This window comes from Mastacembelus armatus, chromosome 7 (assembly GCF_900324485.2).
Source record: "Mastacembelus armatus chromosome 7, fMasArm1.2, whole genome shotgun sequence".
Classification (NCBI taxonomy): Eukaryota; Metazoa; Chordata; class Actinopteri; order Synbranchiformes; family Mastacembelidae; genus Mastacembelus; species Mastacembelus armatus.
In genome coordinates, this window is record NC_046639.1 from 22012673 (window position 1) to 22033125 (window position 20453).

A 20453-nucleotide genomic window follows, 5' to 3' on the forward strand; every position below is an offset into this window, starting at 1 on the left:
ATGTTCACAGAAAAATCACAATCAGATTACAAACAGCAGATTCATGCTGTACAGCAAGCTACAACAGTATAACAACATGACAATGACCCAGTACTGTTTAACTACAACATCAACTGCCGTATTTAGGTTTCTTTTTTATATGGGTTAAAGAAATGAGATGTGACATGTTAATTAAACTATTATTGAGAAGTATTAAGACTATATTACCTAATAAACAGCCAACTGCAGTACAAATGGTATATACAACATTTCTGCCATCAAAAACATGGACAATATTAAAGTCTTTAACAAGATCAGAGCATCCCTAAACACAAGAACCATCTACAAATAATTTCTTACCTGTACTGCATTTTGTCACATTTTGTCATTCTCTCATCTGTAGCAGCTTCACATTCTACCTTTTATTTTATTTTCCATATTGTGCCTACAAAAGTTTATAAATTGTTTTGTAAGTTAAAGTTACAGAATCACAATTTCTTACAGTAACAGGAAACACACAGGAGAGCCCAGGCCACATTTCAATAATATTGTCTTATCACAAACTCGGCATATGCAATAAAAGGTTTGGAGTTGTAGTTTTATCCCAGTGAAGGATCTGATTTCAGTTACTTTAGGGAAACTAAAGCACAGCAATAACAAGTTGCATTAAACATACATTTTTTAAGAAATCATGATTTTTGACTTTGCAGCTTACCCGGTGAGCACCAAACCCCAAGCAAGCAGACAGTGGTATTATGATAAAACAAGCAGCTAATCCGCAACAACTGCAGTCTCTCCTCTGCTGATCCTGCTTAGGCCTTCCAGCACCCTGCATCCCTCCTTAAATATTTAACCAGCAAACTGAACCAGCTGGGGAGGGAAGGATGATAGGGGAGGAAAAGAAAAAAAAAAGCTAGAAGGGAGCTAAGAGCGTAATAAAGTAGGCAAAGCAGCAGAAGGCAAGATGTTTAAGGGACAAGAGAAATGAAAGAAGAAAGCGGAGATGGTTTTGTGACCTGAAGGACAACGCAACACAAATCTACTCATGTCGGCTTGAGGACTTTTAAATTTCATACTGTTCCTGTCAGGGGGAAAGCAATGACAAGTTGCAGTGTCAGTCCAGTCATGCCACATTTTGGCTCGTTAGCTTCTTAAGTAACGATAAAGAGTTGTAGTACACGCCGCAATGAACCATGCAGCTGGTTTAAGTCCGACAGTCTGTAAGTGTAAATCAAGTAGTTCTATCATCATTGATGAAAAATATACATTTATAAAGAGTACTGACATTAAACCTTACCTGGACTTTTAAGACACAGAAAAGAGGTGAAAGAACTGAATAACAAATTAACACACTGGATATCTAAGACAAAGCCAGAAATTCTGTATGCTACACAAAATCCCATATGTGTACACATGCTTTTTATTCACTGTGAAATAAATGCATTTGCACAAGACTCAAGTTTCCATACATGAGCACAGATATGACCTGAATCACACATCTGGATATGAATGCCTTTTATGTTGTTTTCACTTCACTTCAGCTTGACTGGCAGTGGACAATGTGAGGAAATGTTGCTTGCTCAGAACAGATTGTAACCCTGTAATTTTATGGAGGTAAGGAAACATTTTACTGTCATAATAAGACACCTGCATACATGTTGCCTATGTTACTTTTTAAATTTATATTTACATATTTTTTTCAGAATCACTTTGAATCATCACATTTAAAGTAAAACTGAAAAGACCAAAAAACATGCAATCACAGTCAGTTTTCACTGTATGAATGATCTTTTTAGAAATAAGAAAATAACTATGGCATCTTCAGTTGCCATGGATACACTAGTGAATTAAGGCATGTTTGCAGGGTTTCTGATTGAGCAGCTGTCATCTGTTATATATCATAATTTCTTGCCCTGGCACTGAACTGTCACCATCCTCCACATCCTTCTGCTCAACATATTCTCTCCATTTCTCTTTTACTATAATTTTTTTTTTTTTTTTTTATTAAAAAGCTTCATCTCTATACAAACTTCTCTACACACTGCGTCAACTATTTCTAAGCAAATAAAATAGATTTTGATTTAAAATCTGTTGTCCATCTCATTATATTCATCTCCCCTTCACTATAGAACTCTTTCCTGCTATGTCAAGCCAGAATATGTGTTACCCACATTGTGGCTGTCCTGAAGCTATTGTGTGTATTTCCTCATGCTTTCCATCATAATACTTAAGTAGCAATAATAGTGGAGTATGGCCAATATTCTGAGAGAAAAAAATTATTTCTGGATCAGGATCAGGGATAAAAAGGAGGAGAAAGCTGTTCCTTATTTTTAAAGATAGCCATCAAAACTTGTGAAACATTGAAAGAATATCATAAAGCCAGGGAAAACTCAGCTGTTGTGTGGTGTCAACAGCTTGTTAGTAGTGAAAAGGTGGCAACAGCTGTACTTTACAGTCCTCAGCCATCAATAGCCAAGCACATTTCTGCTTCCCTACTGATTATGATTGCAGTTATTCTCCCCAGCTGTCTACACATGTTTACAACTACCCTGAAACTGTGGGGATACATTTCTTAAATTTGGTGCTTGGAGACTGTTGGAATCGATTTCAAGTGTGAAAGTAATTAGGCAGATTTATTTTTACTGTATATTTCCAAACAGTAAGCCAATTAAGACAATATAACTTTGCTAAATTGGAAAAAATAAAATCGGGATATAACTGACAAGGTTATTCTACCACATTGAGTGTTTGTTCATTACATGACACAAACATCTATGCACTGGATAACACATCACAAACATTGGTCTTTCAGGTACGGGGACAAAAAAAAAAAAAAAAGAAAAAACACACACACACGCACACGCACACGCGCACGCACACACACACGCACACACACGCACACACACACGCACACACACACGCACGCACGCACGCACGCACACACACACACACACACACACACACACACACACAGCAACTTCTTTTGATCCAACTGTAAAAGGAGCAGTCCTTTAACCCACACACATTCCCACTTCCTTTAACCTTTGGGTCTGACCCATCAATGGCAATAGATTTCAATGAACAACACAAAAGAATTTTCTATGATGTCACACTACTGACTGAGGGCTTTGTGTGGGCCTGCATGTGTGATGTATGTCCTATGCTTAAATATAGTACTAGACTGTACATAAACACTGTTCACCTATGGATAAAGTATGCCTAAGATGACTCTCCTGTACTGTACATTGTTTTCTTATACGGTGGGCATTAAGGGGTCACAGAAGTCACTAAATGAAACTAATGGAAATAAATGTTTTTGCTCTAGTGCATGTTATTTTAGCTATTGAGATGTAGTACTGAACATCCACTCAAAAGTCATTGCATTTGATTTCTCTCAAAATCACAACATTGACCCCTGTCTGTGAAAAGAGCAGAATACTGAAGTAGACAGGAATGGTTCTGTGCATCCTATCCAAGTAGGTTACAACTTAAAACAACTTAAAAACTTTTCTACAAACAGCTTAGTTAACAGTTTGCCAACTGTACCTTCCTATCCAGCTATCCAGTTCATAGATTTGGGAGTGGCATCCATTTTATTTAATCATTATTTCAGTTAATGATCGGAAAGAAACTGGTAGGCAGAGTTTCCAAAATGTCACATGAAGTAACTTTTATCATTTTATCATGCAACAGTCTGGAACATAACAAAAGAACCACTCATTTTAAACTACAAACCACATTAGGTAACAAAAACCATTTAGTTTCTTAGGCTAAAGTTACCACATTCAGTGTGCATTCCCGTGGTACCCCTCAACTGTTAATCAACCACAGAAGCCTGCCCAGTCACACAGAGGCTTGAGGGCTAAAACGGCATTCCTGATACTACTGATTTAATTTCCTTTCAGTATTTAAGAATATTAAAAATCGCTTGATCAAAGAGTTTTGACTGCACAAATGGTTGATGAGATGAGATGAGAATTTTAAAATAACTTTCTTCTAGTGTTTGGCAGCCCATTCACATCAATTGTTAGCTTAAAACATACAGGACATGTAAAATACTTTCTACAGCCTGAGTGACATAAGTTAGAACCCCGATGCCTTAAAAGGTTGTGTGTAATTTCTGTGTCAGAGTACCTTCACCTGGACACTTATATGTAGCTGTTAGGATCTCATGGTGTGTTTACCACTGGTAAGGCATGTACACAAGCACTTTTTTATTTGCTACAAGCAAAAATAATGAGACTGCTGGAATGTTAGCCACAACTCTGCAATATTTGGTAACGACAACTTATTATGAAACTCATATCTTCATCTCCAGATGGGTGCAGCCTCAGTGGAAATTTTGCTAACAAGCTAAACTAATAAGCACATTCGAAGCCCTCGCTACAGCATATTGAGCAGATAGCTTTTCACAGGATGAAAGCGTTAAACTTTGACTCGGTCTGCACAGGGCCCAGAGTGTATGCATTTCCATAAGAAAGTGCAAGACAGCAAAAAAGTGGAGTTTTAAATAAATTGCTTAAAAAAAAAAAAAAATCAAGTCCTGATCATAAGGCCATGTTTACTCCATCGTGTTGGAAACCGACATACAGTATGTTGTTAGTATGTCTGAGTGTACATATTAATACACATGTCTGTGTGTCTGTGTGTGTGTGTGTGTGTGTGTGTGCGCATATATGCACTGTTGAAATTATGTTCTGTGGGTCTGATTAGCTACGAATTCAGGTACTGCCAGAACAGTTCTGTCATTATCTGAGGTAAATTTTTATGTCTGTGTGTGTTTGTGTAATAGAAGTGTCTGTAAAGGTCTTCTACAGGTGTGTGGCAGGTTTAAGGTTTAGGACTGGAGTTTGGCATTTGGTCTTAGTAATAAAGCTAAGAGTTACGATAATGTTTGGTAGTTATTAGGGATGGGCATCTATCCATCCATCAATTATCTATACCTACTTATTCCTAACTAGGGTCACAGGGATCTGCTGGAGCCTAACCCAACTCTCCACACAGAAAGGCCCCTGACAGGTTACGAACCCAGGACCTTCTTGCTGTGAGGCAACAGTGCTAACCACCACCATGCTTAGGGATGGACATTTTAAACTAAAATGCTTTTTGTAATTTGCTAGGAACTATTCGACAATTATTTGAAAATCATGGCCCACCTCAAACCTCGCTTTCTGCTGGATGTCTCATCTTAAAATGTCTGTTATATGCCAATTTAACCTGACAAAGTTTGCATTACTTGTTTCTGCGATTTGTACTGTATTTGGTGCTGTAGTAAAATGATATAGTCCTCATTATCATGTTATTTCCAGGTGCTGGTAAAAGAGAAGGAAAAACAGTGACTCTGTTTTTAAAAGACAAAACCATATTTGCACGAAATATTTGTTTTTTTCCAATGTGAGGACTATTAAAATATTAGAAAACCATTGCCCATTACACCAGTAACTGTCCTCACAATTCCAGAAAGGTAAATGTGTGTATGTGTGTATGTGTGCGTGTGTGCGTGTGTGCGTATATAATGTGCAGATGTTTCTGGTGCACTACTTGGAGGCCCCTGCTGACAGCACGTCAAGCAACCTGTCAGATTTGGAGAAGGATTATTATCTCCCTCTATACGCTCTATTTCCACCAGCTTTAAACTACACTCTACTATGACGGCAGTGTGTAAGAGAGAGGAAGAGAGAGAGTGCAAGACAACTGACTAAAGAATGAGGAAAATAGACAAACTAAGATTTAGGCAGATACCCTCACTCAGAATATTGTCCACTCTCCACCGCTTCTGGACAATATGATATGATTGCAACAGTGTTGGTGCCAAACGTGATCAACACTAACCATGGAATGGTGGCAGCAGAGCCATTAAGGAGTTCAAGGCTTGTAACATTAGGAATGATCGGGCCACTGGAAAAACTACATATTCTGTGAGCGGAGGTGACTGACCAGTTTCTTTGTTTCCTGGATTTCTGTCTCCAGGTGGAGGATATCATTCTTCAACTGTGAGTATGCTAGTTTACAGTTCTCACACAGAGCCATGTTGACAGTCATGTTAAAAAGTTCAGCTGAGCAGTATTATGTGCCTTTTGGTGCAGTCTGAGAACATACTTAGCATTGCAGGCAAACCTAAATTCACGCTTTTCAATATAGAACATGCATGAAAAATGTGTCTGATTGTCTGTCTGTCTCTCTCTCTCTCTTTCACACTCACACACAAGGAGGTCTGTCTACAAACACCCTAAGATAAACAGCAAACACAGCTTGTGCTACCCATATGACAGCCTGCCTGTCTTCTACCCCCTCTGCAAACCCAACCTGTTACTAATGATACTAACATAAATAGCCAGGCATCTGACACCAAGACCTGCCTGTATGTGTGCAGAGAGTATTCAGATAGGTAAAGATGTTTATTTAGGATGACTGCAGGGTAATTAAACTACATTTCAGGGTATGATAATATTATCCAGAAAGAAAGAAAGAACCTTTCTTGCCCTCGAGAGAGACTGGCAGGACAGGATTGGACATACCTACGTATTCCAGACTTTGATATTTTCTTCTTTTAATATTACAACATAAATTTAAAAAATCAATGTAATAGCAAAATGAAGAAATAAAAGGTTGAACTGGTGACTGAGCTTGAAGTCTACTCACATCTACAAGCAGATTGACCATGGGGACAAACTAATTGTGACTGTACTCCAATGTTGCTCTACGTAACTCCATCTGCTCCCACCACTCCCATTACAGGACAGGCTTGAATTATCCATGGTAAACAGAAAATAATACCTAACACATAATGTCCTGTAAAGGTCTTTTCTATCTGTGAACTAGAAGAATGCTTCCCCCAGAGAGGAAGTGTAAAGGTCCTTCTTGTGTGACACCTGGTGAGGCTGAGATTTAACTCAAGACTAACAGCTTCCACACCTTCTCTGCCTGCTAAATGTCAGACAGACGGATGAAAGGGAATCAAAGGACTTGTAAGGGCTCTCTCAAGATGCACAGACTGTGCTCCTTTTTGAATCACATTTTCAGACTGTTTACAGTACTTATCTTATTTTGTAGGAGCTAATTTCAATTTATTTAGACATTAAACCATATACCATAGTAACATCCATTAATGTTATTCACTGTACCTACTGCAATAGCACTGTACACAAACATAGTAAAAAAGCTCCTCAAGGGCAGTATTGCTTTAATATAATGGTACAATTACCAAGAGGCTTCTCGTGTGAAAAGGTTTCAGCATAGAGGTAGAAAAAGACAACAGAAAAGGAGAAGGAACCCTCGTATATGAAGAGCATATTAATGTGACTGTTACCGTCATACAACAGCACTTTTGAGAATGAGAACAGTGTATTTCCACAGGTGTTTTAGTCCAAACTTAAACTGTAGAAAAATGAGTTACAACTCAGACCATTTACAGTGTATCATTTCACTTTTCATAGTGCTGTAGCTAAGTCAATATGCACAAATTGCAAAACATTTGCTTGTGTGGGTCTGCATTTGGCTAATTGTACATAAGTGTGTGTCTAGGGGTGTTTTTATGTATAGAGCATGTGTGTTTCAAACCCAAGTTTGTATAAATGTTGTCTGAGTGTATGCATCTATAGAATTTGGGAGTGTTTGAAAACCTCTAATGAAGACTTTCCAAGTGTGTGTGTGTGTGTGTGTGTGTGTGTGAGGGTGTGTGTGTGTGTGTGTGTGTGGGTGTGTGTGTATAAATAAATAAATATCATACCCGCTTTTCCAGTTGTGCCAGCTGTTCCTTATAGAAGGCATCTAATGCTTTCAGCTGTGATTCTTTTTTCTGTAGCTGCTGAGTCTGTGAGAGGACAAACACATACACACAAAGAACGAAGTTAAATTTGTACAGTGTGTAATGTGAAACTTTTCACTACCGAGTACAGACTGGTACAACTTAGAGTGGCAACCTTCCTTTATTTTTTTTAATATATTATATACGTACATTATAAGAACACTAGAAGGTGCAGAAAGAATAAAAGACCAAGAAAAATGCTTTACCAAATTGAGTAAGAATTCATTTAAATAACAACTATAACTAATCGATTACTGTAGATGTGCATTACAGTGATAGAAAATTAACAACTTCTTGAAAACAAAAACCGTAGCTCTACACCACTTGAAAAATGCTGCAATATAGAAAAAAAAAGTGTAGGTCATACCAGAATTTAGCAAAAGTCTGCAGCAAAATCAAATACATACATGTAACCGTGGTAATCACTGGATCTGCTTGCAAATACATAGTTAATCCATGCAAATTTTTTTGTTAGTGGGTAAAATACTGTGGACAGTTTAATTTACATTTTTAAAAAAAGCTGCAGTATAGTTCAAGCTCTTCTTACTTAATGATTTACAACATTTTTTGTATTTTACATGTACAGAATAAACATCTAAGACAGTGACAGAGAACAAGGGAAAGAAGTATGTTTCGCATAAGTGAAATGGGCAATAAATGAAATGGGTAACGAAGAGGGAAGAAGAGATGAAAATATGGATGGATGGGCTGAAAGGAGAAGGGAACCAGAAGACACAACAGGAACGAAGGGATTCAATTTGCTTGCTATTCAATCAAATCAAAGAAGATTTTTTTTTTCTTCAGATAGAAATAAAATTATTTTTCCAATAGCCCATGATTTTGATTTAAAAGGAATCATTAAGAAAAATTCTAATCAACAATAATAGCAAGAGAACAATGGGGGAATAAAATATTTCACAGATTAGAGCTCAGCTGAATAGATGAAATGGGAGGAAGAGCAAGAATTTGTCACTGGTTGTGATAAAGCTTACCATCACTTCTGCCTCATCTGCAGACTAGAGAGGTTGTCAAATAAAAACAAAGAGCAAAGGTGGGAGAAACAGCAGGGTTAGGAAAGAATGATGATGAAGAGATACAGATTGTTAATTTTAAAGTATCATCCATTTAACAGCAGTTAGACATAAAAGTAAACAGAGATTAGACAAAATTAATAACACAGCTATTGTCTTCATCACTAGCTAAAAATTTTACATTTCACAATTAATGCTGGATTTGCACAGCTGAATTGAGACAGATTGCAGGACCTGATCTTAAGTCTTAAATCTATCAAGGTGTTGTAACAGTCAGTTTTCTATATTCAAGTTATGGAGTAATCCATACATAAGAAAATTACAGTTATTTAAATTCAAATAAATGAAGTGAATTAACTATTCACCCACATCCATATCACACATGCAAGTTTTGCAGTGAAGTTGTTAAAACTTGCATTTTCATTGAAGTGGAGGTCCCAAAGTTTCCAAAGATATCAATTATGCCATACAGCATCTTGAAGATGTAGTGATGTACAATATGCCTCGAATGTTTTCATCTGAAGACAGATGGTGCAAAAATAAACATGGTGCCTTTGGTTTGGATATTCTGCTCAGCATTATTAGCATCATATAGCTCTACTTAAGTGGTAAAACCTGCTAATAAAGAACATGTATGTGATAGTTTCAGACAGTATGATATAGCATATTGCATCTTAGTTGCGTAGTATTGTATAAAAGGTTAAAGACCATCTTTAGATATGAATTAAGAAAAAAAAAGTTACAAAAACTTTTGTAAAGTCAACTCTACAAAAAGTCAGAAATTTGTAAAATTCCATCTAGTACTTTCAGAGTCCACTTTTCACTGCTGATGTAACAAAATCCTACTCTGAAGTAAGCATCTCATACTGAAATTTGAGGTAAGCGGAGAGAAAACTTTCAATCTTCAGAAAATGGAAAAGCAGTCATCTACCATAAAACACTGCACATGCATCATACTGCACAATTAAGTTCACATATCCAAGTACAAATAAAAGTATAATTTTTTACTGGACTTTTAAATATTTCAGTTTTTCAGTCACAAATGTCAAATAACACAAAATTGAGGAACCTTCCTCCCACTCCACAAGCAAAACACCTGGGTTTTATTTAATATGCGCAAAAACAGCTACTTTGGAATATATTATTAAAGCACAGCAGTGCTTGGACAGTCTTCATGTTTTTATGCCAAGGAGCACCATTTTAGCAGAAATGTGTTCTCTGCCAAAACTTATGGCATTAAAGTACAAAAATTAGGCAAGTTTAATTTAAATTACTACAGATGTAGTTGGTAGAGCTTATTCTGCTGCCAAAAGACAAATCAACATGTAGTTTAAATAATATTACTCAAAATATCATTGAGATTGACAGGCACTATCTGAACTACCCTAATGTACTATATGTCACACACCTGGTGAGCCCAGCAAATTGATGGCAATCAACATTTTTAAAGCAATATAGTCCCAGGGCTGCATCACTGCACTATGGCAGAGAGAAGCAGCATCAGTTTAAAAAAAAAAAAAAAAAAAAAAAAAAAAAGGAACTGAGGAGAAGAGTCTGCATGCACACATGCACATATACAGGTGGCGGAAGATTCATCACAATTATCAGGGCTGCTGAACACCAAATTAAATAAGAGCTGATCATCTGTGTTTCATGAACAGACCTTCACCAAGAACAGACAAAAAGCTACGGGGCTCTGATGAGAGTGGGACTTCTGCTGACGGCAGCTGGTGCATGTTAATGCAGGTGAAGAGAGTGACTGAAAATAGTGTGTGTTAATTTTATATGTTAGACAAGTATCAGTTTGGTAGGGATTAAGCAGAAACAGAATGGGTTTAATTAAAAACACAGCTCTCCTTCCTATCTGTGCCTCTCTGTGTTGGTCCTGTTTTAATTTGCAGTCAGAGAAAAATGAAATCAGATGACTCCTCTGGTGTCCCTCCAGGGACCTGCGAGTCTATAGTAGATAACAGCCAGCCAGGCATGACTTTGTACACACACTACAGACACACGTACACATACACAGCGAGGAAAAACAAACATAGGTTCAGGCTACTAATAAAGCTGCATTTGGCTTAGGTTTTGCCACAGCAGAGTGCAACACCATCTAGAACAGTGTCATGGCCTGTGTAATACACGCACTCTCACATTTCTAGTACCTTACTGGGAAAAAATTAACAGATCAGTAACCCTGTCTTTCTTAAGACAGAAGATCAAAGTATGGCTATCATCAGAATCCAACAGGCTTTGGTTGTGTGAAACACGTTCAGTACCCCACCTGACCCTGCAGTCAAGAGCAGAGTCCTTAAACAAAAAATTAAGAAAGAAAAAAGTCGATTCAACACTGAAGTGACCGTCCTGTCCATGTATTAATGATACACCAGCAGCACTAGCTTTAAAAGTGATAGAGAAACCGTTTACAACCTTAAGCTTCAAGACTGATGAGCAAGTCTACAAAACACACCCAAGTCATTTCAGGATTATCCCTTTACCAAGTCAACCCCTAAACTCTGTCAGAGCTGCACATTTGTTCAATTTGTAATGTATGTTTCTAAACCCTGTATGGTGTCAGAATCACCAACTGCTTATTGGTCAAATATACCTGCATACAAAGGAAATTCAATTTGCTAAGATGCTCAAAAAGTAGTGTTAAATTAGATAGATAGATAGATAGATAGATATATATATATATATATATATATATATATATGAGATGTAAATTAAAAAAAATAAAAAAATAAAAAATGGCACTTTGGTCACTCCGAGAGGTATTTAATGTTACTGAGCACTTGAGTGAAGATGAGTGAAGAAAATAAATAATTCTAGCTTTTAAAGCATTATTAAGATCAAAATAGTCAAACTAATCAGAATACTAACTTATTCAGATCTCACACCCATATATTTCCCTACCTGCCTGAGCTGCTTAAACTCTGTTTGTCACACAGGAAATGAGTCAAAGGACCCCAACTAGTTTGGAAGAAAAAAGGTAAGAAAAGAGGTAATTCAAGGGATAATGGGAATGTAAAAACATGAAGAAAAATAATTTCATTATTAAGAAGGTGCATTATTAAATACAGCAGCTGTTAGCCATGAGTTAAATAGGAGATACATTTACAAATGTATCATCATATATTCTTCCTGCTTCAGGGATCTTCTGCATATGAATCAGTTCACTGCACAGCTAGAGGTGTGAGGGATCTATTTAGAAGCAAATGTAGGATGCAAATGTGTAAATGCGTTAGACAAAAAAAAAAAAAAAAAAAAAAAAAACACAAGCAAGATCAAGTGAGGGAAAATAAGATGAAAACAGTAAGAAAAATAAAGACAGGTTGATCAGTTAACAAATAGAAAACCAAAAATAACACAGAGACAAAACAAAATACAGCAAGAATGAATGAGCAAGCAAAACTAAGATATTGTTGAGGAAACACCTTTCAGCAAAATTTAAATCTAGCAGAGGTTTTGACAGTTCTCATTGTTTGCAGTGCAATTTGCTAGTTAAATGGAGCTACTATTCAGAAATGTGTGACAACGTGACAATCTAAAACCTCCAGTAGCATTGCCATGAGGCTGACCTACCAAAGAGACAACAGACAATCTTCTGCTAGAACCTGTTAGAAACTTGGATATGTTGTTGATGACCTGCAGATGCACAAAAGCAGAGTGAAGTAAAATGACTGAAATACTGTCACTTCTTTGTTTATGAAATTCAATTCAATTCAGTTTCATTTGTATAGCGCCAAATCACAGTACACTCATATCAAGGCAGGTTACAAAAAAGGAAGAGGAAAAACTCCCTTTAAAGGAAGAAACCTCCAGCAGAACCAGGCTCAGTTTGGGCTTGTGAAGTTCAGCGGCTTAAGTGTTTTCTTATAACAGTTGTTTAAAAAAAATAGTGCAGGTAGAAGAAAGAGAGGAGCAGTGACACATGAGTGAAATAAATAAAACATGTCTTGCAACAATATTAACATAGTCTACCTCAATCACCTATAGAGCAGCAGTACTACTTACTGCTACATACTGTGTATTTGCACTATTTCCTGCAAAAAAAATTGATCAGTCAAGTTCTGTACACATGTGTGGTTTAAACACAAAACTGTCCCTGCCCATGGGTGAAAGATAAGGTCATCAACACATAACTTATGACCACAGTAACATCCTTTTAACATCCTGATGGTTTGCTCTGAATTAAGACATATTAAAACTATGTCAGACTCTGTGCTGGTTTGGCCAGTCTTTGGTTAATTTCTGCCAATTGGCTGCAGCTGTCTAATATCACACTGCCATTTGTGCATAACCTTGGCATGGACCAAACCTCCACATTGAGATGTTTGTGTTGATCCACTTCCAAGACAACTCTGCAGGGGTTCATCAGCGATGGGAAGATAACTCCACCACAGGAAAAGATATGCTATACATCCCTCCTCATGTTCTGATAGGAAACCTAATCTGCTTCATCTGTTTCAAGAGGCCTGTCATAATTAATAACAAAGAAAATGTGTATCTAATAAGGTTTTATGAGCTGTTTGCTGGTCAGACCACATGAGAAGGCAGAGTCTGTGGGTATAATAAATTGTAGAATAACCTGCTGTCAAGCCAGATGAACAAAGTCTGTTTTGATTTACCCTGATTTGTCCATGTAGCATTGATGATACAGGATGACAAGTCAGAGTCTTACTATGGATATATTAAGATCTTGATATCAAAGTTCAAGAATGTGCCTCTTTAGTTAAATGAGACTTACTCACCAAGGAGCAGAAAAAGGAGTTTAGTTTCTGAGGTTTTTGGGACATAAAAATAATTTGCAGGAGGAAAACTGGGAAAGAGTTTTACAAATATAAAATCTTCAAGGATTAAAATCCACTTTGTTTATGTCCTGCTAACTGTTTTTACAAATTTATCTTATAAAATTTTTTTTGGCCACAGGCTGTTTTTGCTTTGTAGTAATTCAGGAGGAGTGGTGGCATGATCTCAAGCTCTCTTAATCTAATCTAGTCTTTAAAAAGTAGCATCAATTTGTAAGTTAAGGGAAAAAAAACACATTACATCACACATTAAAAACCCTACTAATTTTTCCAGTGATACAGCTCTGTTCCACCACAGCAACATCATATGATAGGTTTTGAGGCTGCGCTGTGGATACAACAGATGGTGGCTGGCTGAGCTGTTAGTCAGTCTGTCTGCCGGGTAGACGCCACAGTGATATCATCTATGGAGGGGCCAAGTCCCTGATCCAGTAAAGTGGGAACACATGAAGAGAGCATCCGAGGGATGCACAACCAATGCTAACAGTCCAATAGCTCATCAACACACCAAATGGGCATGGAACGCTAGTGTTTGGGTTCACAAGTGTGACTGGGACAGACATGTATAAATATACACTCACCTATCTAACTCTTCCCCCATGGGTAGTGTGTGTACTGTGTTGCCATCTGATACGAGCAGCAGTCTGTTCTCCCATTGCTTCTTTCTCCCTCTCTTTATTTACACCACTGTGCTTATTTAACACATAGCTCCCAGCGAGGCAATAAATTAGCACTTAATAATAATCTGACTGATAATTACAGCTAGGCAGCGACACAGCAGAAGGCATTTGGACAATATGAACTACTGGCCCTTCTCCACCTCCACTTCCCTGTTTCGCCACATTTCCTCCTCCTACCTCTTTAATGTTTGCATTTGTTGTTGTTCCAATAAATTAAGTTTCTATATACAGTCTACATACATATGACATGTGGTCTAACTAGAAACAAACAGCATTTAAAGTGTAACTGCATATGTACTACTAAAAGGAAAACCTACTAAAAGCATGCACAAAATGAAATGTATGAGCTGTAATTGCTTTTGTGTTTTGCTATATTTAATAAATCATTAGCTGGTTTAGCAATAAATATCAGATCTCAATTCTTGGTGTGATCAAACCAATTTCCTTTGGTTTGTGTTAACGTTTCTGTTTTATTAGTGCAATGACCTGAGACCATGAATCCCAAAATACAGCACATCTCATCTTCAAATTTGGCCAGTATGCCTGCATGCCCAAATCAGTATGTGTGCTTGTTAATTTCAGCAAATTTACTTAGTATTTTACACAGCATATAAATATATCATATTGTTAAGTTAAAACATTTTGCCTTTAAATTGGTAATACCAATCAATGACTGACTGTAAGAGTTAACCACTTCCAGTTCAGCCAAAAAGTGCTGAGAATATTGATTTTGTAGTAATGATATTGTATATCCAATACAGTGGGGAACATTGTGACACCTCTCATCTTTGCAGGCTGCATTACAGTTTTATAGTTCAAAAACTATATTTAGCATGGCACTGTACTACCCCTTAACTGCTTCAGCGCATTCTTCAGAATCATCTGTGGAAATATGAGTTTTTGTGAATTACAGAGCACTTTACACTGAGTGTGCCAAGACCAGCCAATTTTGCAGTAACACTGTCACTAATGAATTTAGATAAAAGGCTGATGTCTGTTCTTTTCTCAGTCTGGCTGTGGTTTTTAAAAGAGTACCAAGATTTACTGGGCTTTGCATCTACCTGCCTGTTCACTCGGCTTGTCCTACCCAACTATCTGACAATACCGGAGGGGGAAAGCTGGCTTTTGAGCATGCTGTCAACCTAATAGCTTTACATGCAGAACCGTGTCAGTTTCTACAGATTACAATTACTGATACAACCACAGGCTTATCTGTACCTCAGCCCCTTTTTCATCTACTCCTTCATTCTCTCATCCCTTTCCTTCAATACGACTCCTGCCCATTCCGTAGGTCCTCAGCACCCCCATTTTCACTCCTCTTCCATTCTTTGCTGCTCTTTCCTGTTCACCCCTCCGTTTCATTACACCTTCTCTTCACCGTTACTTCTCTCCTCTTTACTGTCCTGCTTTTCTTCCCAAACACTGATTAACTGTGTGAGATTTCACATATCCCAATGCATGTCTATGTAAACATACTGCATATGAATTTGTATAGTACATGTGTTCATACAAAACTAAAGCATATGTGTTTTGTATTCATACAGCAACCATCATTAAATTGCTTGAATGTTGTAAATTCATTGAAATTCCAGACAAAGGGTAAAGCATGTCGGCGAATTTAATGTTTTTCAATCATCTACTGTAAATGGCATAATAGCAGTATATTACCATATGTCTGACTAAAAAAAAGCAGTCAGTGGAGTACATGACAAAACATCAGGCAACTCAACAGCTTGTATGTGCTGCTATAATGAAGCATGTCCCCATCTGCCTCCATCTGCATTACTCTCATGTGTGTTTGTGTGCATGAACACAGCTGTTTCTCTCACACCTATAGCAAAAGCCTGAATGAGTTTCCTGAGTATGAAAGACAGAGACAACACTGTCGCTCCATCAGCAGAGAATCTCCAGCTGATTACAAGGATTTAGGTATAAACAAGAGAGGCAGGTTTCTCCAATAAGAGACAACATCTGGCTCATTCCAGCAGTGCTGCTTGACAAACAGAGACAAAGAAAGAGGGAACTTAGTGCTATTTTGCTTTAGAGTGGCACTGCTGAAGCATTTTGGAAGTAAACACTACGAATTTAATAGAACACTTAGACCTATAATTTTTGCTGGGAAGTAGTGGTGGCACTGGGGAGAATTACTAAGACATGATGTGTATTCTGCACTACTGTTTCTGATATAAAGTGTTCACTCTCATCAAAAGATATGTAGACAAAAACAAGCACAGACTGTGATAGTGTAAAGATATGTAGTTGGTCACCCCCCCCCCCCCCCCATGTAATTCAATTATTAATGTACCTTTTATTAAACATACATCATTAAAGTCCTACACGAGTCACTAGTGGGATAAATCAGTGCAAATGCTTAAACTCACAGACCTTAAGTTATAGCAGTGGTTTCCAAGCACAAGCCTTAGGATGGTGAAAACTCACTCTAAATTTCACCACATAAAAAAGGCAGAGCAATATACATTGTATTTTATGTAAAGTTTAAAATTAGTGACATGAAAGCACTGAGCTGCCATTCATAATTGCAATATAATGCCATAAAAAAAATTCACCTTAATATTCAGTGGTTTTAAAGGTTTTTGGAACATTTATATGTTATGTTTTTAAATGAAGACAAGGCTGGAGCACCTGAACATTCAAGTTTTTGGTACCTTCATCCATAAACCTCCTTGACACCAAAATTGTATTTCTCAGCCATAGAAACTCATTGTTAAACAGAACACAATGCAATGCAATATCCCAAATCTTTACAGTTTCTTTGTCAATAGTCAAGTCTTATGAATTCACACAATGTACATGGATCACTGTGCATCAAAGTATATATTGAAAAACACTGGAACATACTGTATATTTCATATCAATAAGGGACAATAGATTGTCTGCTTGCCAGGGAAACATTGTCTGCTTGCTTTGGTTAGTGGGTGTGAACAATTTTCCCACTAGGGTTTCTCAATGCATTTTACAGTGGAGACAATCCACCTCACCTGAAGGAAAGAGCACCTCCAATGAATTTTAAAGAATTTTATGAAATATAATATTGAGCTAAGTATATTTTAAAGACAATGAGCAGTGGTGCTAAATTTCACAGCAAAACCATCTTCTATTTATTATACTAAGAATTTCCAGATAGAAAATCTTGTCCATCAACATTATTTCTAAAAATAAATATTCCATGTACTATATGTGGCGCTACCTCAAAAACACCTGTAAAGGCTCTGTGGGATTTAGCACAAACCTGGAGACCTGTTCATAAACTATAAAGGTTGATTACGAGAGTGGGGATAATTGTGTTTCTGAAGCTAAAGGGCACTGAAGGACTACCTTCATTTGAGTGCACTCTTACTGCATATGTACCACGTACGGGCGTCTGTGCTGGAAGTGCGATCTTAAGTAATAACTTTAAGAGTGGGCTGAGCAATACAGCAGAACGATAAAGTCTGATTTATTTAATTTTTAGCAGCCTTCTGGGGGACAGCTTTTCAGCAGAGATAGCCTCTACAGCTAAATGAAAATAAAACACTGTTGCTTGAAATATCAAACAACATGATTCACAGTAAGAGTGCAGTTAAGCCACCAAAGAAATCCAGGCATACAGAAATGGACAAATAGTGCAAATAGTGACAGTAGTGGAAAACTCACTAAGTCAGTTGTTTAAACAAACTGCGGATAAGGCAAGACAGAACACCACCAACTCTAAGCAAGAAAAACTTTTTTGAAGACTGAAGTAATTTGACCATTACAATGAATGTTCCCTGTAACGATGACACTCTACAGCTAATTTTAGAGCAATAAAAATAATGGCAGAAATGGAAAGGTTATTGAAGAAAGACAGAATAGGCAGATTAGTTTAACACATGCAACCCATGGAAAACCATTTGCAACTGGCGTTTCAGCAAGAGAATTGCACACTAACATAATTTACTTTAAACTGCGCACAATGGAGACAGGGCCAGAGTGGCAAACAGAATAAGAAAGAAATAAAGAGACAGAGCAAGAGAAAAGGAGAAAACTACTTTCACCTTCATGTAAAATCTGTGAAATATAAAATATAATTTTGATGCCATCTAGTGTTACTTGGAGGAACTGGTTAACATTGTCAACACTAATTGTGTCACTAAAATATCCTGATCTTTAGCGGCTAGCGCTGTTTCTCTGACTTGTAGGTGACTGCAGGCTTTCTATTAAAATGTGCCAGTGTGCCACAAGACTTTCTATAACAGTTTTCACAGGTTGAAGGCTACCTCTCATGACGACTGATCTTAACTTGGTGTGTAAAAATCTGTACCCCTTTAATTCTTACTGTGGAAGTAAAGATTTTTACTTAACATTGGCTGGATTAAGTGCAGGTGAGTGATACTCAAGTCAAGTGTTTAATTACTCAACAAAAACCTAAGCTATCAGGGACATTTTAACCTTGCTATCATCAAAAAAAAAAGAAAAACCTTGGCCAGCTTACATTTTTCTCTGTCACATTATTATGATGCAGCTGATTCATGGTCATGTTCAAAGAATGAGGGAAGCATGGATGGTATTTTGTATTAGCTGAAATTCCATCACAGGAAGTTAAAGGACAACTAATAAAATAGGCTTCCAAGTTTTTTTTTATGGGAACACAGAGAGAGAAAGAAATTTACCATATGCTAATGAGACATAACCTTTTTTGCTTTCAACGGGCACCATTAATACAACATAAAAAGAGAAAATCCATTTTAGCTCTTTAGTTCGACTTGCTTCCTTTCTTTCCTTCCATTCTCCCGTTTTCTCTTTCTCATTCTGAAATTAATCTGCAGAAGATTTGCTATTAACAAAGACTATTCACAGAGCGCAGCACAGTGGTGGGTGAAGCCCTTGGCTGAAAGACGAAGAAAGGGCCAGAGGAATGGTGGGATCAGGCAGTTCAGCGGGAAGAGGACAAAAGACAGGAGGAATTGAATGAGAGTGTGAAAGGCAAAGAAGAGGAAGAAGCAACTAAATAGCTGATGCCACACATCGCTGTCTGGCTCTCTGACTTGTGACTCAATGCTGCACTGACGCACAGGAAGACAGGAAGCACTTAGTCACCTCCACTCCAGCATACCCTTTTCCCTCTTCTCACACCTTTCTTCCAGACCCAAGGCAAAACTCTGCACCTTGTTTCTGTCTGCCCATCACTTTATGGTATGGTTATTGGCCACACATTTATATGGTATTCCTCACATCCTGTCCTCCATCTTGTGCTATGCAGGTCAGCCACTGTCAGTCTGTCTCACATCATCACCCCTTGTCCCCACATTTATTCTGAGTTTTGCAGGATGTTTGCGATCTTTATAACCATTTGTCTTACAGTAATAATGAACAGGCTAATCAAATCTGTATCTTTCCTCTCCCTTTCATCTCCCTTCATCACCAATTCCACTAACACTGCACTGGGTTAAGGATAACACTCTACAAGCAATGCTGAAGGATCCATCATTCTTCCTCCTATTTTTTTATTTCTCCTTTCCTCCTTGTTTGTCAGAATCCATATTTTGTGTGAACCTGTTTTATCAGTCATTCAGTCTATCTTCTGATTGTGCAACCTCCTTTTTCAAAAAAAAAAATAATAGTCACATTTCCATTTTTCATCTATTCATGCTTAAAAAAGCATTAAAGTAACATTAGTAACAGTCAGTCCTTCCTTCTCATCCTCTATTGATGCTCTTCTCTTCCACCTCATGATGCTCCAGGAAATGTTAAATCACTTGTGAAGACTTCTTTTTCACCCTTTCGATAACTCCCTCCTCTTCAAGTCAATTGTACAGGAAATGCATGTCATCTTCCCTTTTGCTACTATTCATTCTCAGCTCCTCTTCATTCTAACCCTTCACAAAATATTCAGTCACTTCTTTTTCATTCTTACATCCGTCTTGCTCCCAATTACTTAGCAAATGCTTAATCAACTGTCACCTCCTTTTTCTCCTTTTCATATGTTCAGTCTACCTCATCCTCTTTCTACATGCAGCATCACTGTCATCTCTTTAAACTGTTCCCTCAGAGGGGGTGAAATTAACATGGGCCACCTGTCAAACATAGGCTCATTCTGACCATGGTAGTCCACTAATTTTGTGAAATACTGCATTAGCAGCTACGCTGGCAGGTACTCAAATTTGAGGGGTCT

General features: G+C 37.5%; 1 protein-coding gene across 4 annotated transcripts in view; it reads right to left on the minus strand.

The window, feature by feature from the left end:
* chchd6a (coiled-coil-helix-coiled-coil-helix domain containing 6a) overlaps positions 1 to 20453 on the minus strand; it is a 52242-nt gene that overhangs the window by 25869 nt on the left and 5920 nt on the right. For 3 of the 4 annotated variants that reach the window (XR_003297320.1, XM_026333487.1, XM_026333488.1), the window contains exons 5-6: positions 8779 to 8802; positions 7709 to 7792 (exon numbers count right to left, since the gene is read on the minus strand). Coding sequence is in view for 3 of the 4 variants with exons in the window: in XM_026333487.1 (XP_026189272.1) it covers positions 7709 to 7792; positions 8779 to 8802 (108 nt within the window). In the remaining variant the exon portion in view is untranslated. The remainder of the gene's footprint in view (positions 1 to 7708; positions 7793 to 8778; positions 8803 to 20453) is intronic. The other variant, XM_026333489.1, reaches the window with a different exon arrangement.